This window comes from Rhinolophus ferrumequinum, chromosome 9, assembly GCF_004115265.2.
Source record: "Rhinolophus ferrumequinum isolate MPI-CBG mRhiFer1 chromosome 9, mRhiFer1_v1.p, whole genome shotgun sequence".
In the NCBI taxonomy this organism is placed as follows: Eukaryota; Metazoa; Chordata; class Mammalia; order Chiroptera; family Rhinolophidae; genus Rhinolophus; species Rhinolophus ferrumequinum.
In genome coordinates this window covers 4,577,767-4,596,654 of record NC_046292.1, presented here as the reverse complement: position 1 = coordinate 4,596,654, position 18,888 = coordinate 4,577,767, and the positions used below count along the sequence as shown (strand labels likewise).

General features: G+C 51.3%; 1 protein-coding gene across 16 annotated transcripts in view; it reads right to left on the bottom strand.

Moving 5' to 3' along the window:
* Positions 1 to 18,888, bottom strand: part of CAMTA1 (calmodulin binding transcription activator 1) — an 818,639-nt gene that overhangs the window by 393,330 nt on the left and 406,421 nt on the right. For all 16 annotated transcript variants that reach the window (XM_033113419.1, XM_033113420.1, XM_033113429.1 and 13 more), the window contains one exon: positions 13,690 to 13,825. In XM_033113419.1, coding sequence (XP_032969310.1) covers positions 13,690 to 13,825 — 136 coding nt within the window. The remainder of the gene's footprint in view (positions 1 to 13,689; positions 13,826 to 18,888) is intronic.

Here is an 18,888-nt window from a genome sequence, read left to right as displayed (position 1 = left end):
TATTTGGGGTTTTGAATATAAAACAGACTCGCTAAGTGCTTTCCTTCCGCACGTATGGAAATAAGGATGATCTTTTTGAAAGACAGGACTTGGGCCAGGATCCTTGACCAACCTCAGTGCCAGAAGGAAACATGTGCCATGTGCTGTGGGCCTGGCTTCGGTAGCAGGTGTTGGTTATTTTCACCTAGTGTGGGGTACTAGTCGGTGTGCAGCCCACGGGACCCACCTGTCGCCACGTTCACTCCCTGATGTCTTCCCATCTTCACCTCTGGAAGAATGATCCATGAGCAGCAGGGTCACACCAGCTGGGAACCTGCTCTGAACACAGCACCTCAGACCCCAGCCACCCAACTGAATCAGAATCCCCAGGGGGACTCGTACGCACATGAAAATCAGAGAAACACTTTTCTACATCACTTGTGGTAAAGAGTCAGTCCCTTCCCAGACCCTTCCGGCACGACGCAGAGCTGCATACAGGAAGACACTATGGGGCGGGGTCCCCCAAGTCTGTTCCTGGCTCACAACATCAAACCACATTTCTCCCCTCTCATCTAACATATATTAAAATGAGCAATACATAATCACACATTGTAATTCTTAGTATTATCATATTAGGAGCATTAAAAATGCAAGACAGGATAATTAAGCAAAATAAATTAAACAAGGATCTTGAAATACACAGCCTTGGAAATACTTTTGCTGCCGAAATGCTCGCCAACATCTGTTAGCCGTGACCATGCTTGCTATCCTTTTCTGATATTCAAAGCGCACAATATGGTCAAATACCAAGTGTGAAGAGCCCTGATTCGTAACCTTGTTTCTGCAGCAAAACATGGCCCTGAGATAGAAGAGGGAACTCTTTCTGAAAAACCCATTGATCTTTGTGAGGACCACCTTACTTGGAGGCGGAGGTGGGGAGCCCTGCACCCCGCACCGGCCCTTACTGGGGGACAAGGCTCGTGCATTTAATACCAGGGGTGAGGAAACACAAAGCAAAAGTGTCTCAGACCAAAAAGGAATGGAAGGTAATTTACTGAATTTATTTCATCTCATGTCCCTTAATCATGTAAAAACAAAACCCCCAAATGTTCTGCATTCTGGTTTGTGTCCAATACAATGTGCAAACTAATTGAGTGTAAAAAGCGTTGCTTTGCATTATATCAAAGTAAGTGTAACAATTGCTCTCCCTACCCCCCAGCTCTGTTTCATTTCTGTTTTTGTTATAATTCAGTCCATTCACAATATGTCATTGCAAACACTATTTGCAAAAGAAAGTATAAAAAACAGACTCTTTATTTCTTAGTGCATTTATTTTCATTTCCCCTTCCCAAGCTCTCCACATTTATCCGTGCTTCCATCTGGAGGGCTTAAAAAAGTTACAAAGTTACTCTGCATAATGAGGCACACACACTCATCTGGTATTTAGCCTGAGAATTTCATTGCCAGGTGTTGTGAAACAGGGTGGGGTGGGGGGGATACAGCCAAATACCATGGTACATCTCGTTTCCAAACATTTCAGAGCATCTCTGAAAGTGTTCAGCAATCTGGGCGGGAGGCGACCTCAGTGAGGTTTACTTAACCGCCTCCCAGGCAGCTGTGACCGGGGCTGCTGCACCCAAATCCGCACCCAGCCCGGTGCCAACGTCAGCGTGTGCCCCGGAAATGCGGGTCCCGCTCAGGCAGAGAGAGACCGCTGCCCCCCAGCAGACACCGAAAACGGACAGGCCCGCTCTCCAAAGGGTCATGATGGGAATAGAAACTGAGTCCCTACTGTGCTCGGTCCTGGTGACAGGAACTGAGAAAGCCAACAAGGAAACGGGAGCGACGTCCAAATGGCCATTTCTTTAGGGAGCCCCGAGAGTTCAGTGGAAAAGGAAATGGATTCCGTGAGAACAGAAGAGCCCCCACTCAGCCCCGCTCTAGGGAGACAGAGGGAGCCGCATTCTGCCTGCCCTGGGGTGGGGGCGGTAATTTGGACTCGCAACTATTTCACAGCCATTAAAGAAGTAAAGGTCAGCAGGAAAAGGAACATCCTCCTGGGCCGATTCGTCCCACGGAATGGCAAGCAGATTCTGTGTGTAAGAAATAACTGCTCAACAGTTCAGTGTGTATTCTTTGGGGAAACTGAACTTAATACGGCATTATATTGACAATTAGGTCTAATTCCATGTATAAAAGCACAGAACAAAATGAGGGGTGCAATTAAAATATCACAGGGCATCGCACACTAGGAACGGGTTAAGTGTGCGCTTCGGCTGAGCTGCACGCGGACAAGTAAGGAGTCCCGGGGGAAACACGGAGTCCGGGGTTTCCCAAGTGTGTTTCCCATAGTCCCAGAAAAGACCGCATTTAACCATGTGTCCAGTATTTCGGAAAGGGAAAAGTCATGCAGTATTTTGAAACTCGAGCTGACGATGCTGGAACCTTCCCTATGTCCCCATAAGGCGTTTGGATTTGGCATCCTTGCTAAGCATTACCTGGGAGCTCCACCTGTGCCGTCCATCCTGAGGTGGCAGGCTGGACAGCCACTCCTGTGTCCCTCCAGCAGCACCTGCTAAGGCCCCCTGGCTCCAGGACACCTGAGAAGAGGCACAGCCCCAGAGTGTTCCCATCCGGGTCCTCAGCACAGATGTAACCCACCAGGGAGGCCTGGCTGCCTGTCGCTTCTGTGGGAATGGGTTCAGGGTAACACGCGGGACCCCACGTAGGCTGACCACACTTCACTGGAGTGATAAGATCTAAAAGTCACCCAGTCTCCCCCAAGACTTAAACAAATCTTTTTTGGAGATTTGAAGCAAAAGGGACACATCTTAGGTACTGAAATATGTAGATCTCAGCAACGCTTTTAGCATTAAAAATTAGAAAAGGGAAAAAAACATGGAGATTAAAGGACTATGAACGTTAGACACCAACCGAGGGATAAAAGCAGATCATCCATGAGTAATGGATGCAAGGAGCCAAAGAAAAGGGGAAAAACCACAGCCACTTGCTTAGAATTTATGTTTCCATAAGTGAAACATTACGATTCTAGGACGGAGAAGAAATTATTGACACGTGTGTTCCCTTAAGGAAGGCTTCTCAAGAGGCCCATTCCAGATTTAATAATAATCCATATTCTTCCCCGAAATGGCAAACCGAGCCTTTGATTTCCTTATCACTGCCGCAGGTACATGAATCATGAAGCTGCAAACCAGCAGAGGTTCAGTTTATCACACGCCACCTCGAATATTTAATAAAATAAATTCTAAATAATCAATTCGTGAAGAGTCAACATCTCTCCCACTTTTGTGATAAATGTCTACTTCTCGCATCCATCATCAGGCTGAACGTAAACTGTGGCAGCAAAGATGAAAGTCCCCAGTTTTCTCGTGCTGTCATGTAAATACTTAAACGCGGACAAATAACACCTGCACCCTCCCTACGGCCTCCATTCTAGGGGGACGTTGTCACGTCAAACACATCCCGGCTGCTTTCCGAGCACTTCCAGCCTGGAGAAGCGGGGGGTTCAGCCTTTCTGTCCTCCGTGACATCCTGAGCCTTTCACCCACTTGTCAGTGTGGCCACCCTTCTTTGGCTCAGCTGTCCCTGGATGAGGGGGCTCAGGGCGTGTCCTGAGGACTCACCCTGCCGTCTCCACAGTGCCAGGGATCAGAACCTTGGGCTCCCAGGAGAAACGGGACACTTCCCAGCTCCCACTTCCAAAGTGCCCTTCACAAGAGACGTGGCCTCACTTCTTCAGGCTGAGGACAAAGCAGCCTGTGTCTCACGTGGACATGCTGCCACTGAAAGGAAGGAGAGAGAAGAGACCCTGACTCCACCCGACATCCTGTCTAACCACACTGCCCGATGTGACAGGTAGCAGGTCGTGAATACAAGTATCAATTCCTTGCGGAATTATAAGCTGAGTACGAACACCGTCAGTCTGCAAACATGTGACCTAGGACATGCCAGTGTTCAGATGTAAGTCCTTAAAAGGTCTGTGGCACGTCCTGGACTTTCCCCCACCAATCTCTCACCCTGTTCCTTCTAGAACCTGGTGCCATACCCAGAACAAAGGGCAGCAAACTGCATCCCTGGGTGAAATCCAGCCCTCAGCTTGTCTTTGTAAATAAAGTTTTATTGGAATATAGTCACACCCATTCTTTAAGTATCGTCTATGGCACTGCAGTAGGTAGAACAGAGACTGTCTGGCTAGGAAAACCGAAACTATTTACTGTCTGGCCCTTTACAGAAGAAATCCATCATTTATTTCATACGTTCATTCAAAACAAATGTTTACTGAGCACCAACTGTGTACCAGATCCCGTGCCTGAGCACTGGGCTGCAGCAGGAGACAGCCAGTGCCCTATTGTGCGGAGCTAAACAATGCATGGCCGGGGCTCTTTTTCCTGGAGGAGAGAGGGCCGAGGAGACTGTTCAGTCATTGCCAGCGGGGCTGCTCTGCTTTCAGAAACCTGCTATTCTGTCTCCTTCATGGCTGGGGGCAGAATAAGGAACGATAGGCTCAAACCACATAATCAGAGATCTCAGTTAGATATTTTTAAAAAGTTCTGGGATTGAAGTAATGAATTGCCAGAACAACTTGTAAAAATTTCCTCTGGACTTTTTTCTTAAGATAAAATTGAAAAAAGGAAACGCACCTGCCTAGGGAGGACCCTGGATAGCGTATGTTGATCCTTTGCAAATGACTATGCCTCTGAATCGTGGGGGGTTACACTAAAAGGAGGTCTCCATTCAGTGGGTCCACGTGGGGCCTGCGAGTCTGCACTTCCAACAGCCTGTCAGGTGAGGCTGATACTCCGACCGGCAGGCCACACTGTGGGGAGCACACAGCAACACGGCTGCATACGTGTCCATGCAAGTCTCAGGTGTTGCATGAGAGCTGAGTGTTTTGCCTTGAGAAGAAGTTAAGGCGTGCCCTGAAGGGCACACAGCATTACAAGGGGATGGAATTAAGAAATGCGAAGAGAAGTGGAAGATCATTTCATCTGTCCAGGAGAAAAACTCAGGCACCAGAATGGCACTCTTTCATGGGATCACCAGCTTTCCTCTGTAGTTCTGGCCTGGCACCCAGGCAGGGCCAGCAGGGAGCAGCTCAGCAGCCAGAACCCCCAGCAACACACATGGCCGTCAAAGCAGCCTCACCCCAGCTGCCAGCAGCTGTGTGAATAGCGGTGCCCTTCTTCCATTTATGCAGTAACCCTTCTCTCTGCCACTCCCACCAGGAGCTAAAGCCCTTCACTGCACCTGTATTTTTCCCATGTTTTCTGCCAGCCTGTGGGAAGCAGCCCAGAGCCCCGTGGGCCTGATTCGTTTGCAAACCAAATACCCTCTGGGTGTCGGAGGTGGATTCATGCCAACAAAAGGGGGTCGGGGCTGGGAGAGTCCTGCACGTGGACTGCCCCACACAGAGACAAGCCACAGCCCTGAGGACAGGAGTCAATTTCCCCAGCAATGGAAGGGATTCGAACGATGGGGAGATCAACAATTGACTATTCAGTCAAGCGAAGGCCAGAGACAGTCTTCACCCAACGCAAACCACCACCTCCGGGCATTTCCCGAGGCGGGTAGAACACATTTTAAAAGCATCCCCAGCTTCCGGATGAGGCCGTAAATCATGCTTCCAGGATCCAGGTGTGTGGCCTGGGTCACATTTAACTGTGTGCCTGCTGTGCTGGGCCCCAAACACACAAAGGCCCTCGAGTGGATTTTGACAATGGTGTTCAAGGGTCCCCGCTGTACGTGAAAACGCTGAATTTCCACGCGTGCCCTTGCGCGCTCACCTGCAGTGACGTTAAGGTACTGCCATGACAATAATTAAATACAAGTTCAGCTACCGAGCTAAGGTTACCTTCAGCGGGGGGTTTCTAGCTCAGTAAGGCTCAAATCACGTTTAGAAGAGGAAATGGTTGACATTTTGAAATCTACCAGAGCTATGAAGACGGCACAGACGACAAACACGTTTGCTTCGCAATCTTCCTGGCCCCTCTTTCACTAACCTGCCACTCTCCAAACAGCACCGCAGGCCGGCACCCGAGGCAGCAGCCACTGAGGGCACAGAACTGGGGCTGCCCACAGCCCTCGCACTTGGGTACCTGAGAGGCACCCAGACTCACTTTTCAGAGAAGCAAGAGGGTCCCCAGGCCCGGCAGCACCTGGGTTTGCCCACACACTTCCAGGGGTGCCTCTCCTTAGCAGTGGCCAGTGTCCTTCCTGTTTTTATGGTTCCTGCATCGATAACGTGTCTGCAGATAAACCAACTCACTTCCTCGAGTCTTCAATGAAACCAATAGCCAAGCAGCCAAGTCTTTGTTTGCAAAGACTCAAAGGAAACTGCTCTGATGGCTAGAGGGCTGCCAGATCAAAACACAGGACACCAGCTGAATGTGAGTTCCAGACAAGCAACAGATAGATAGTGTTTTAGTATAAGTATGTCCCAAATACTGCATGGGACATACTGGTACTGAAGAATTGACTGTTTATCTGAAGTTCCAATTTAATCAGGCATGCTGTCTCCTGTGTGTGTGTGTGTGTGTGTGTGTGTGTGTGAACGCACACACACTAAACCTGCCAGGCCTCCATAGGGACAGGGAGCACACAGCCCCTCAGATCCAAAGTGAGTGAATCCTGGAAGCTCCAAAGCTGTGGCTTCCAGACAAACAGAAACAGGCAGTCATTTCAGGAGCAGAGAAACACAACTTGTTCCCCCCAAGTGAAGGTGGAAACATCAAAGGCTCCCAAAAGACTTGGATGAAATCAGAGCCAAGGAGTGATGACAGGTCCTGCAGGTACTCGGCATGTTGGCCGATGAACTTCCAACCACCAAAGCGGATGGTGAGGGGCCTCCCTACCCTCTCCTTGCAGCCCCTGGTGGCCCCTGGTGGCCACAGGGCACCAGGTTCCTGGGCTAGAGGAAGAGAGGGTAAGGGCTCTTCCCTTCTGACTGGCTCGGGCTATAATGAAAGGCGGCCTGGAGACCAGAAGGGGGTCCATCACTTCTACTAAAGACCTTTCTTATCCCCGATCTTACCTGAGACCACTGCTTGGGTGTACAATGCTATATTTGAACCCTTTACTCCCAGAATTCCATGGTCTAGGGACACATCCAGGGATCCAGGTGTTTGGGAAGCCAGTGTGGTATAGGGATGAAGAAACTGGGCATTTGCCATCAGACAGACCAGTGACTCACCGGCTAGGTGTCACTGGATACACTTCTTAACCTCCTGGAAATTAATTACATCTTCCTCAAAACCAGATGCTGACAGTCTCTCCCTAATAAAGATGCTGCCAATCGCGGAACGCGATAATGCATGTAACGTGACGGGTACGGGATGGGTACTCAGGTGGTGTCAACCAACGACACCGCCGCGGTTGCTGTTGGTAACCGGCAGTGGTCAGGGGAAGAGGACTCTTAAAAAGGAGCCGCAAATGCCACCCTGGCCAAGCCTCCGGGAGCAGGAGGGCTGCTAGTGCCACTTCAACGTGTCACCAGCTTAATGTTATTTATTAGTTAAATTTTTAATTATGTGAATTGGATAGGGACATGTCACCAGGGATGCCAAGTAATTAGAAATTAAGGAAGGACTATGGATTTGAGTTCCTGGATTGATTCCACCCAAACACATCGAGGTAACAGGAAATTAAGTTTTAACGCGTTAGGGTACCATTAGAACGCTGCACAAAAATTCAGATGATTAAAAGTCAGAAAAGAGCCCTGGGAGTTCCTTGGAGGTGTCGCCGAACAGACTGGCCCTCTCCACTGAAGCCGGTCATGAGGCCAGACCACCACTGTCACCAGCGCTCGACGCCAGACAGGAGAGGCAGCGGAATCTGAAACCAAAGACCTAGGTTCAAGTGTCAGGCATGAGACCAGTCGGGATAAAAGTATCTGCCATGACTGAACTGCCGGGTTGGGGTGAGGCTCAGATGAGGGGGTCCCTGTCAAGGCAGTTAGTTAGTTAGTCTCACTGCTGACAGCAAGTTCCTGTGGGTGACCTATCCAGATCTGCCCGTGGGGGAAACAAGTTTATTCTGAACCCCAAAACCTCTGTGGTAATCATTTCCACGTCATATTAAAATGACCAGTTTCAGGTTTCTGCACGTTTTTCAAGTATGATGCTGTGTCTTACTTGCCTCTCTACAGTCTGCGCTTAACAGGTCACTTAGTATCTACCTACCAGATACAGGCTTCTAGTACGTAAAATACCAGCTACTCCATATGTGTTTACTGAACTGCACAGAGCGAATACGAAGTCCAACCCTTCCTTATGAAAGGTGCAGATGGAGTGCTGTGGCAGTGACAGTGAGGGCATTCCAGGCTGTGGCAGGCTGGAGAAGACGAGGGAGGCTGCCATGGAAGGTTCAGGAATTGCAAGGCTACCACAGTCTCCACGCAGACACGGAAGAAACCAGTTCTGAGAAAGGAACACTGTACGCGTGTGAGTCTGCAGGGGAACGGAGTTAACTCGCACGTCCACAGACCAAAGCCTCACAGCCGTTTATGAAAAGCAAAAAGTATGTCTTCTATTTAAAAACACATAGTCGCAACACGCAGACTCATTTGCCCCTAAGTGAGCTTCTGCTGCTTCGCTGTTTCATCAGCCAACTTCCTCCTTATCCATTCACTGCTGTTTTCCAAACTTGATTTGGGCACCATGCGTGTTTGTGGCTGGCTATTTTAAATATTTTCCATCAGCTGCAAGCAAGACACCTATTTCTCTTACGGCTGCAAGCAGAGCTGAAATGATGTGGCCTCGCCACAAGGCAGACACTTATTTCATGCCCTGTTAATTCCTAATGTAGTAACTACAATATCATTCCTACTTTTAAAAGAGGGGCTTTTTTTTTTTTTACTTTTAAATATGTGACCAAATAAAGAACATCGGTTCTAATGAGGCCCCGCCCCCAAACAGCACCGACGACTTGGCCCGTCGGACAGCCAGGTGATCAGAGGCAGTCTCCTTTCTTTCAGGCAGCACAAGCAGGTCAGCAGAACTCAACTTTCTCTTCGCTGCTGAAAATGCCAATCAGACATGAAGGCCGGCGTTTCTGCCAGGCAGATGGTCCAGGCCAGGGGCCCGCTGTCCACCCAGAACAGGCTCGGTGGGGGAGGGTGTCGTCCATGCTGCCACAATTGACCACCTCAGAGGCCAAAGGCAGGACATCTGGCAAAGCACACTCATGATCAGAGCACAGGAAGCCTCATCCCAGCAGGCGAACACCTGGTCTACCACGACACAGCTCTGGCCACCTGCTGCCGTAAGTCACGTGAGCTATTCTACACAGCCTCTGTCACTACCCATCGTGATTTCCCATTGGACCCTGTTCCTGCCCACCTCCAAGGTGGACTCTCTATGCCTATGTCACTTCCTGAAGACCAAGTCGGCCCTGGGTACTGTACCGTCCAATGTGCTCTGCGCAGGGCCTCATAATTCTTCCGTCACAGCCCTCGTCACCCTGCATTAGAGCTGCGCGCTTGACTTTTCGTCCCCGTAAGATCACGAGTGTTCTTTACATCACTGCGTCCTAGTACCTGTCATGATGCTGGTGGATTATGTTGTGCATTTGACAATTGCCTGATGAAGGAAGGGTATGTGCTGCCTTGATGTGACAAAAACCCTACAAATGTCACCCGAGTGCCCAGGAGGAACAGGTGCCAGGGCAAGCCTCGCTCAGTCCCAGCTCCACACTGATCTGTGGCAGGATGTGGGGCACGAGGCCCCGTCTGTGAGGCTCAGTCTCTCCATCTGTGAAATAGGTCTAACAAATGCCTCGCGTGTATGTTTTGATGAGGGTGGAATGAGACAGTGCCCCTGGTATGTAGGAGGCCCGTAGCCTGCGGCTGTCACTGCGCTAAGGACATGGCCCCTCTCTGTAGTGGAACCCAGCAGCGAAGGAGGCAGCCCAGAGCTGGCCTTGGTTCTGACACGCACAGCGCACCCCAGAGAGAGGTGTGAGGACTGCTGAAGACAGCCCTGCACACTTCGGGGTCCAGAGAAAGCACCGTGAACTTGTAAAGTCCTCTTCCAGCTGGGCCCAAAGATCAGCATCACCTCGGGCGGCTTCACCCGACCCAGCCGCGAGGCCAGGGGGTACTTTAGAACCGCCTCCCTGCGCTCAGGGAACCCCCACCCCAGCCTCCCTCCCTCAGGCCCCCAACAAGCAGCGTAAATCTGCATGTGAAGCAGGACTGACTTCAGGACTGCCGAGATCTCATCTCATGAGACGCTGACATCACAACCACCTTCTTTTTCCTCCCTGCCAACCTTTGTCATCCGCAGAGACCTTATCGAGCTGGCTTCTCCTTGTCTTACAGACAAGACAACTAATCGTGGACCTAACAGGTCGTCAGCTTCCAAAGCGGCTGCCCCCATCCTGGGCCTGGATGAGAAAATCAATGTGTCTTTGAGTTGTCGCGTGTACCTGGGGCCCCAGCCTCTGAGAACAAAGGGAGGTAGACTGCTGAGCACTTCCACAGAAGCACTGGAAGTTTTCCTGGCCTGAGGGAAGGCTTACAGCAAGTGATATGTTAAACGGTACATCCAAATATCTTTATCGTGCCCTTGAACTGCAGAACCGGCGAGGCTGTAGAAAACCACAGCTCCCAGGCGTATGCAGGGCTCTCTGCCTCTCCCAGCAGCAGGGGTGGCTGGCTGGTACCGGGCCGCGCATGACATGCATGCTGGGTCAATGGGAACTGCCTGGCTGAATCCCCTGAAGGAAAAAAAAAGGGTCCCCCCTGGGAAGACCCCTCCTCCTGGGCGATACAAAACCCATGTCTACCCACACTGCAATTTCCCAGATGGAAAGGACCACCTGCCCGCGGTCCCCTGCATGACCACAGGGCTTCCAGCCACTGGTCCAGCTCAGAGCAAATGCAGGAGAAACACTAATGAGAGGTGGAGCTGGTCTTGCCAGAGAAGTCTTTCTTTGGGGCTGTTTACAAGACAATTAGACAATGGCAGACAATGAAGAGCAAAGGACTTCCTTTACCGCGAGAAGGCTCATTCTCACAAATAATGAAGAAAAACCAAACTGGAATTGAACAGGGTGCCACCTTTCATCCTTCAGCGTGCGACAGGGAGAAGAAGAAAGGGCAGTTCTCAGTGCAGGTGGGCAGGTAACCGGCACGGCCACTTTGGAGCAATTTGGCAGCGTCAATTTGGCAACACAGAAAACACTCAGACCTCACACCCAGCACCTCCAGGGCCGGGCTGCCCACGTGCACAGGCAGATGTGTAAGAATGTTTACTGAAGCGCTGTAATGTTGGAACACTGGAAAGAACCTGCAAGCCCACAGACTAGAGAGCAGCTCAAATGCTGACAGCGGAGCACTACAGAGCAGTTACCAGGATGGCGGTCTAAGTGTCATCAGCTCAGATGCACCTCAGACCACACCGCTAAGTGAAAGGACGAGCTACGACACACGATGGGAGTCACACGCACAGTCCTGGCCGACTTCAGGAGGGCAGCGTATCACGGCTCTCACCCAGGAGGCTTCTCTGATCATCTCTGCACCCCCAGACACTTATGTACCCCGGGACACTTATCCTAAAAGCCCAGCTTCTGTACTTCTCAGCACTGGTAATGACTGTTCGCTATGGATACGACCATCTCCTCAATTTGACCGTGAGTCTGTGGGGCAAAGAAGACGGCGTCTGGTGTCTCTGTAGACACCACAGGGCCCTGCACAGAGTGGGGCTGACTGATTCAGTGTTTGCTGACTGACTCAGTGGGACAACTCCCTGAGCTCCGTGGGAGAGGCCACCAGACCATACGCCCACCTGAGGTGGCCTCTCTCCCAGCACCTGAAAGCACCCCCCGAGGTTGCCAGCAGAGGCTTGCCCGAGTCCCCCCGCCATCCCTCCTGCCCAACTGCCACTCACACCCGGAAAGTCACAGAACCTCCCCCCCATGATCTTGCACACCCCCTTCTTCCAGGTTCTGAAGGTCCAGACGGCCCCCGTACCTGTGCCTACCCATTAGACTTCAGGGAGGGAGCCGCAGGAACTCCAAACGTAAATATGGCCTAAAAATAATCATAAATCCTTCCGATTCCATCCAGTGACGATTCTAATTTATACCATGAGGGAAGTAAATGAACAGAGGCTCTTTCCCCCTCGGGGCTTCTGAGCTGCCGCTGAGGAAGAATTCCGCCCAGCTGTTACTTACAACCGTCAGTTCCTGATTTACGCGTCACTAAAGATGAAACACACAAGAGACCTGCAGGCATGGGGTTGTCTGCTGTGGTTCTGGTGGGATTCCCAGGCTTGGCACCCCCACTGAGCACCTCTCATTCTTGGGCTGCACCCACACTTCCCTTCTACCTATTCCTCCCTAGAGGGAGCCAGGGCGAAGCCCCTCCGCCCTCAGGCCCCTGTGACAAAGGCTAATCTGTACAATCACCAGGCACATCCGAGTGGGTCCAGACTAGCGCATTCGGGGTAACCAGCATTTTAACGTTTGGCGCAGCGGATTAAACCAGGCTGTGCAAACACCGGACACAGGAAAACACAGGGAACTGGAATTTCTCACAACGGGCTTTTCTTTGTTCATCATCATAAAGCACTGTCATTAGGTGTTTAAAAGAACCTACAAAAACATAAAACAAAGTTCTCTCTCTCTGTGGGATAATAGAATAAGAGCCATTGAATGCTATTTTTAATAGCCATAAAGTACATGATTAATACAGAAAAGGTCATAATGACAAGTGCGTCACAAAGAACGTCAGCAAGGAGGGTGAGCCCTTGAACTGAGTGGGCTTACAATCCTGGCGACCAGTCCTGGCACACGAGTGGACCCAATATGCCAACGGACCTCAGGAGCCCTCCCTTGGGCCAGTTTGAAATACCAGGTGGGTTTCAGGCCAGCTCCTCTGCTTCTGGGCCAAAACCTCCTGCCACACTCCCGGGGAAGACCCTTTACAAGGATCAGCAAGAAACACAGACAAGTGGGTGCCCGCTGACGAGTAGGCCACGCTGCTCGGTTCACATCCTCCCCCTCCAGCGCTGTGACACATGGCTTGGCGCTCCAAACCATGACAAAGGAACGGGGATGTCGCCATGGCAGCCCAAGGGTGAGATGACAGCAAGGAAACAGACTGCGCCCTATCTTCCCCAAACCAAACTTTGTACAGGGTCCCACGACGCTCTCTGCAGTGCTCGCCTCTACCCTGACCCTGCAACAATCCACACACCTTGTCAGCCCATCGAATTATCTTTAACGGCTGCGAGCTCCCTGTCGTTGAAACACCCAGAGGGAAACAGGAGGGCCTGTCAGTAGAGACCAGACCCAAAACAGGCTCTGGTCAGGGACCCCCAGCTCCCGTGGGACCCGCGCCACAGAGGGCCATTCCTTCTGCAGCTCTCCTCTTCCCCAGCACCTGCACCTCCCAATGCATCTGAGGCCCCTCCGTGATCAACACGACACACGATTCTGCAGGGACTTGGGCAATCCCAATCTAAACACCAACGGCTCCCGAGAAACAGGAGCGCTTTAGTTAAATCCGCTTTCACAGAAAACTCGAGTGGAGACTATAGGGTAAGAAGGGAGAAGAAAACAACAAGCAGGGTCTCGGCAAACAAAGAAACTTCCGACACAGGTGGCTGGCATCAAATCCCTCCGAACAACCCCATCCTCGACGCAGCCCGGAAAGGACATGTGGGGGTGAGGGAGCCTTTCTGCCTTTACCTCCACGCCCTGGACCTTCAGCTTCATGTGGTCCTCTCTGGTCGTCTTCCCGTCTTTCCTCTTTTTCCAGCAATACCCATCCTTCCTGTATTTCACTTTCTTCCTGTTGTAGAGGATCATTGAGCCATTCTGCGGTCTGCAAACAACAAATGGTTAAGTTACCAAGAGAACCAAGCAGACGACAGATTTATAAAGAAAGATACCGTAGACCAGTAAGAGTCCCTGCAGAGAAGCAGCATTTCACATTCGCCAGGATGTAATTTTTCAGCTTGTATTGCAGCTCCCTGGATTACTTACCCATGCTTTATGGCCAGCCAAAATTTGCTTGTGGATTTGGTACCTAATGAATTAAATGTGTCAATGATAGGCTTAAAAAACATCCCCTTAGTAAGAGTCACCATCTAATCAGGATGTACGACGTGGGGGGTGGAGCTCCGCACAGAAAAGTAGGAAGAACAGAGAGAAAGCATAGAGAGCTGGGGTGCTGTGGCAGCCTGCAATTGCTTATCTCGTATAGAAACACTGTCTGAACATCTTTTCATCCATCGCCTAGCATTAGGAAATAAATAAGTTGATGCAGACGCAGCCGACTACGTTAGGAACAGGCCAATGGGGGGGCCCAGCACGAGGCCTCACGTCCTTGATTCATGGGCTGCATTAGCTCAGGGCTGGGGGCGAAGGAGCAGCCACAGTCCTTCCTCCCCAGCAAGCTAAGTGCCCGATTCTTTCCCATTTGGGCTCAGCTGTCAGAGGGCACCGTTACTGCCAGGTCAATTTGTCTATTCGGTCCACACCCACCATATCTGAGGAAAACAGCTGCCCTCGTGCCGAATGCTAAGAGTAGAATGGCCGTCCTGGTGCTGTCTGAAAAGAGCAAATAGAAAGAACCTGGACTTTCCCCAGTAGCAGCCCTCATCCACCACAGAGCAGAGAAGGCGTCCGTACAGCTCCACAGGTGCAATGGTCCTATGTTTTGATTTGCAGCCACCAAGGGGAGAAATAGCTAAACGTCTTTAGCAGCTGAGGGCAAGTGCTATAGCAAACCACTTCCTGCAGAAAGTTTCGGCAGGTGTGGGTGGACCCAACCCTCAAGGAAGACTCCCCTGAAAGCTAACAGCACGCCTCCCCGCCACCCCACCGTGGCCAGCTCCAAAAAGGGAGGGCATGTGATGACTCTGTGCACTCACAAGGCCAGCACAGGTCTTTCATGTCACTGCATCCAAGGCAAAGGAAGGGGCACGTTGGCTTAAGTGTCTCTGCCACAGCGGAGGTGAGAAATTAAACCCGCCCCCCTCACCCCCTTCCGGGGTGTCTGGGCAGGAGCCTCCACCCCACTCTTTTCTGTTCCTTTGTACAAGGGGCCTGTCACGCGGTGTCTCTGGTCCCGCTCCCCGCATAAGAACACAGGACATGGTGTGGCCAAAAAGGAACCCCAACAGAGCCATGGATAGGAGAGTCATACCACTATAGTCTCGCTGGCGGTTGGGTTGGAGACACAGGAAGCGGGAGCCACAAGATCCGCAATCCGCCGTCCACTTGTCTCTGCCAACCAACCCACCAAACAACCCCCCAGCGTGGCCACGGCAGTTATATTAGTGGCTAATGACTAACCAGCAACAGCTGATGGCCACCCAGCCATAGCGGATGGCCAGCTGGTTACAGCTGACGGCCATCTACTACCCGAGCCAGCACCTTTCCACGTGCGGCCGAGAGCCTGGAAACTGCTCTCTGGGGCTCTGTCCCCACAGGGCCATTTCACCATCGGGCACAGAACACTGCTTACTGATGTCTTACTCTTCCCTTGTCTCTAGGGAAAAAAATCATGCCAGGGTGACAGCAGCTAATTGTCGTTCCCACCCAGCCGGGCCGTGTCATTCAGCAGCAAGGTGACAACTAAACAGCAATTCCCTGGGAAATTACAGACTTTCCGCGGCGACTCCCAACACTTCATTGTTTGCCGATCACACCGCAATTGTTTCATGTCAGTGTTCGTTTCCTCCCTAAGTCAGCCTCCTTGACTGAAACAATCCGGAAACAGCTCCGTGTGCTTGTCACAAGGCTGTCACCTGACGGTATCTGTCTCCCGTGTACACGACTCACAGGCCTCGTCCATTTCTAAATGGCAGGTCGAATGGCAACTCGAACATGCGGTCAGCGGGGCCGGCCTCTCCGCCTCAGAACTGCCCCAGGTGTTTGTACCTGATCTTCAGCGTGCTGTGAACCCTCTCACCCCGTAAAACACGCATCAGAAGGGCTCCCCAATCCCACCGCTGTGCTTAGGGCCGCTGCCTGAGGGATGGGCACAGGAGTGCATCGAATCGGCTGGTGGCTCTACCTCTGTCTCGCCCCCTCCAAACGGGAAGAAGACACTCATGAGAGTGTGGCAGGGACCCCTCGGTCCCAGGAAGCTCATCTGCCAGAGAGGTACAAGGTTTCTCCAACCAGCTCCTTGTGAACTGAGACAGGGCTCCACCCTCCTGCCCCTTCTCAACTTGGACAAGAACCGCAGCTGTGTCTCCAGACCAGCTGTCTCCAGATCGTAACCCGGAAAGAGTGGACTCCCCCAAACACTGTCACGTCCACAGTCAGAATCACAACTGCACCCACCCAAGAAAACCACCTTCCTCTGGTGACAAGACTCTGTATTCAAGGGCAGCAGAACACGTGGCCCCGAAATGTGCCACTTTGGCAGGTGGATTATTTCGAGCTGATGGCAATCAAGGCCTAACAGACTCAGGAAGAGGTTTTTTTTTGCACCTGGCCCGTAACTGCCTAAAAGAAGGTAGATAGGGAGCCTGGACCAGGAGGAGAGCGATCACCAGAGATAACTTTTCCCATCTGAAAGGCTTATCTGCACGACGGGCAAACATTTGTGTACCAAACACTCACTTGTCCAGCTTTTTGTGAACTGCCTTCCTCCCGTCTGAGGTCCCAGACCCCTGCCCCTTTTCCTTCACTCGGGTGCCATATAAGCCTTGATTGACTAACTGTGTGGGAGCCTCATATTTTGGGGGCTCCTGTAGGCATACAGTAAATTCGTTTGTGTTTTTTCCTCCCGTTAATCTGTCTTATGTAGATTTAACTATTAGGCCAGCCAAAGAACCGAGAAGGGAGAAGGCAGCAGTTCTTTCCCTGCAGTTTTGGTCCTCACAGGGGGCAGTTCAGTGCCTGGACCCTGCTCTCTCTGGGACGCTGCAGCTCAGTGACCCTGGGACCTCTGACTTGGGCCGCACGAGGCCAGCAGTCTTACCACGTCAGTCTCCCAGATCTCGGCCTGTGGAAGCGACAGGGGTGGGAGGCCTCGTCCTTTTCTAAATGCAGATTAGCAGGAGAAGGTACCTGTGAACCAGTTCCTTGGGTACAGACGGGGGGTGTTTGCTGTGAGTGCTCTCCTTTTCCATTGGGCCTTTCCTCCCAGAGGTGGTGGCTGCTTGCCTTTGTCTCTGTCTTTTGTGTCATTTGTCACGAGGAGGAAAACCGTAGAGTAGAACACAGGCACAGCCCCTACACACCTACTGCTGAGCGGCCTCACTGTCTGGGGAGTTCACGGTTCTCACCTGACCCGCAGCTGTTCACACAAATTTTGCTACGGGTCCCCCGTGTAAAAACCAGATGAGTTTTCTTTCCATCTTGTTCTACGTCCTGAGAGCTTAGCTTTGTGACCAGTGAGAATATTCTCTCTGGTCTCCGCCAGCCGGAAGGTGCAGGGACCAATGTGCGTTGCGTGGGCAGTCAATAGACTGGGTTTCTGAGCCAGGAGGTCACAAGCCACACGCTCTTTGTGTGACTGTGCCAGCTCCCAGGGGAATTTGTCAGGAGAGTCCCAGCCCAGAAGGGGCTCTCTTGTCTCGTCAGTGCTGGCAAAGTCTAGTAGCACCTGCCCAGTGTCACCAATTAGTGGATCTCGACTGGAGGCGTCTCACGTTCTCGTGGGAGACCAGAGACCGTCTGCTCTGTGCTGTTCTTTCCGTTTGTGACAAGGAAGGTCTTGGCTTTTTGAGGCTAAATGAGGATGAACTCTCTGGATCTTGTAATATAAAGGCTGCATCTCTACATCCTCTTTGGAGACGCCTCTGTACCCTTGGTTAAGCCATAAAAAGGGTTATTGGTTTGGGTCAATATAAGATCCTACTCACTGATGGTCAGACGAGGGATTGTTTGAATTGGCTATATTTAAAAGAAAATCATTTTTTAATAGAGAGCTCTTATCCTAAGCAATTGTCTTATTGGTACCTATGGAAAGAGCAGGGTGAAAACTGGATACAAAGGAACATGGCCTTAGGGACTCCCTTAATAAGATGGAAGAACAGACGTGACACTAAGAACCAGCACTGCAGCCCACATCCAACACAAATCCCCTTCTTAAAATCAGGCCCCATCTCCTCAGCAAATTTCCTCAGCTCCCAAACACCTCCCCCTTCTCCAGAAAATCCCTGGACACCAAGCTGCCTATTTTAACTTCCTTTTCCCACAAGATTCACAGAAAGCACTCCAGCCTCATCTCTGGACCAGGAGCACACAGGCTGCTTCCGGCAATGCTGACAGCCACGTCGGGAATTTAGCAGAAGCGCCCAGGACGACCGGGAGTTCACTTCGCGGGCCTGGCCAGCTTCAGGCCTTTCTGTGCAATGTCCCCTGCAGAGAGAGCTTCCACTCCCACCCAGAAAAGTCATGTCCCCTGGACAGCAGCAGATCTTTTAAATTCTAAAGCCCTGTTACCTCCACTTTCAAAAGATCCTGCCAAATGTAAAGAGGGATTTAAAAAAATACTGGCCATTCACAACCCTACTTACAGGGGCCTTGTTGGACTGCTAAGGGGTGTTATTCCTGCTCATGATTATACTGTAATTATCAGGCAAGCCAGAAGGCCCCCTGGAGAAAACCCCTCACTGAGCAAACAGATGGCCAGAAATTCCCCGAGGCCCTCCGGCAAATGACCAGGCAATGGCTTAGCTGGAGGCTGATATGCAGGGACTAATAGAAACATTAGTAGAGGCTTTTCCCTCTAAGGTGAACGGGCCTAAAGTAAAATTGTGCCCTCAAAAAGGAGAGAACCCGAGGCCTTTGTGGAACACTTTTCAAAGGCACACTGCACTGAATCCTCAAGTTCCATGATGTGGAAATCTTTTCATTTCCACCTTAGGAGAAAATTTTCTCTCTGATATGAAAAGGCAAGTTCAAAATAGTGCGGCTGGGTAG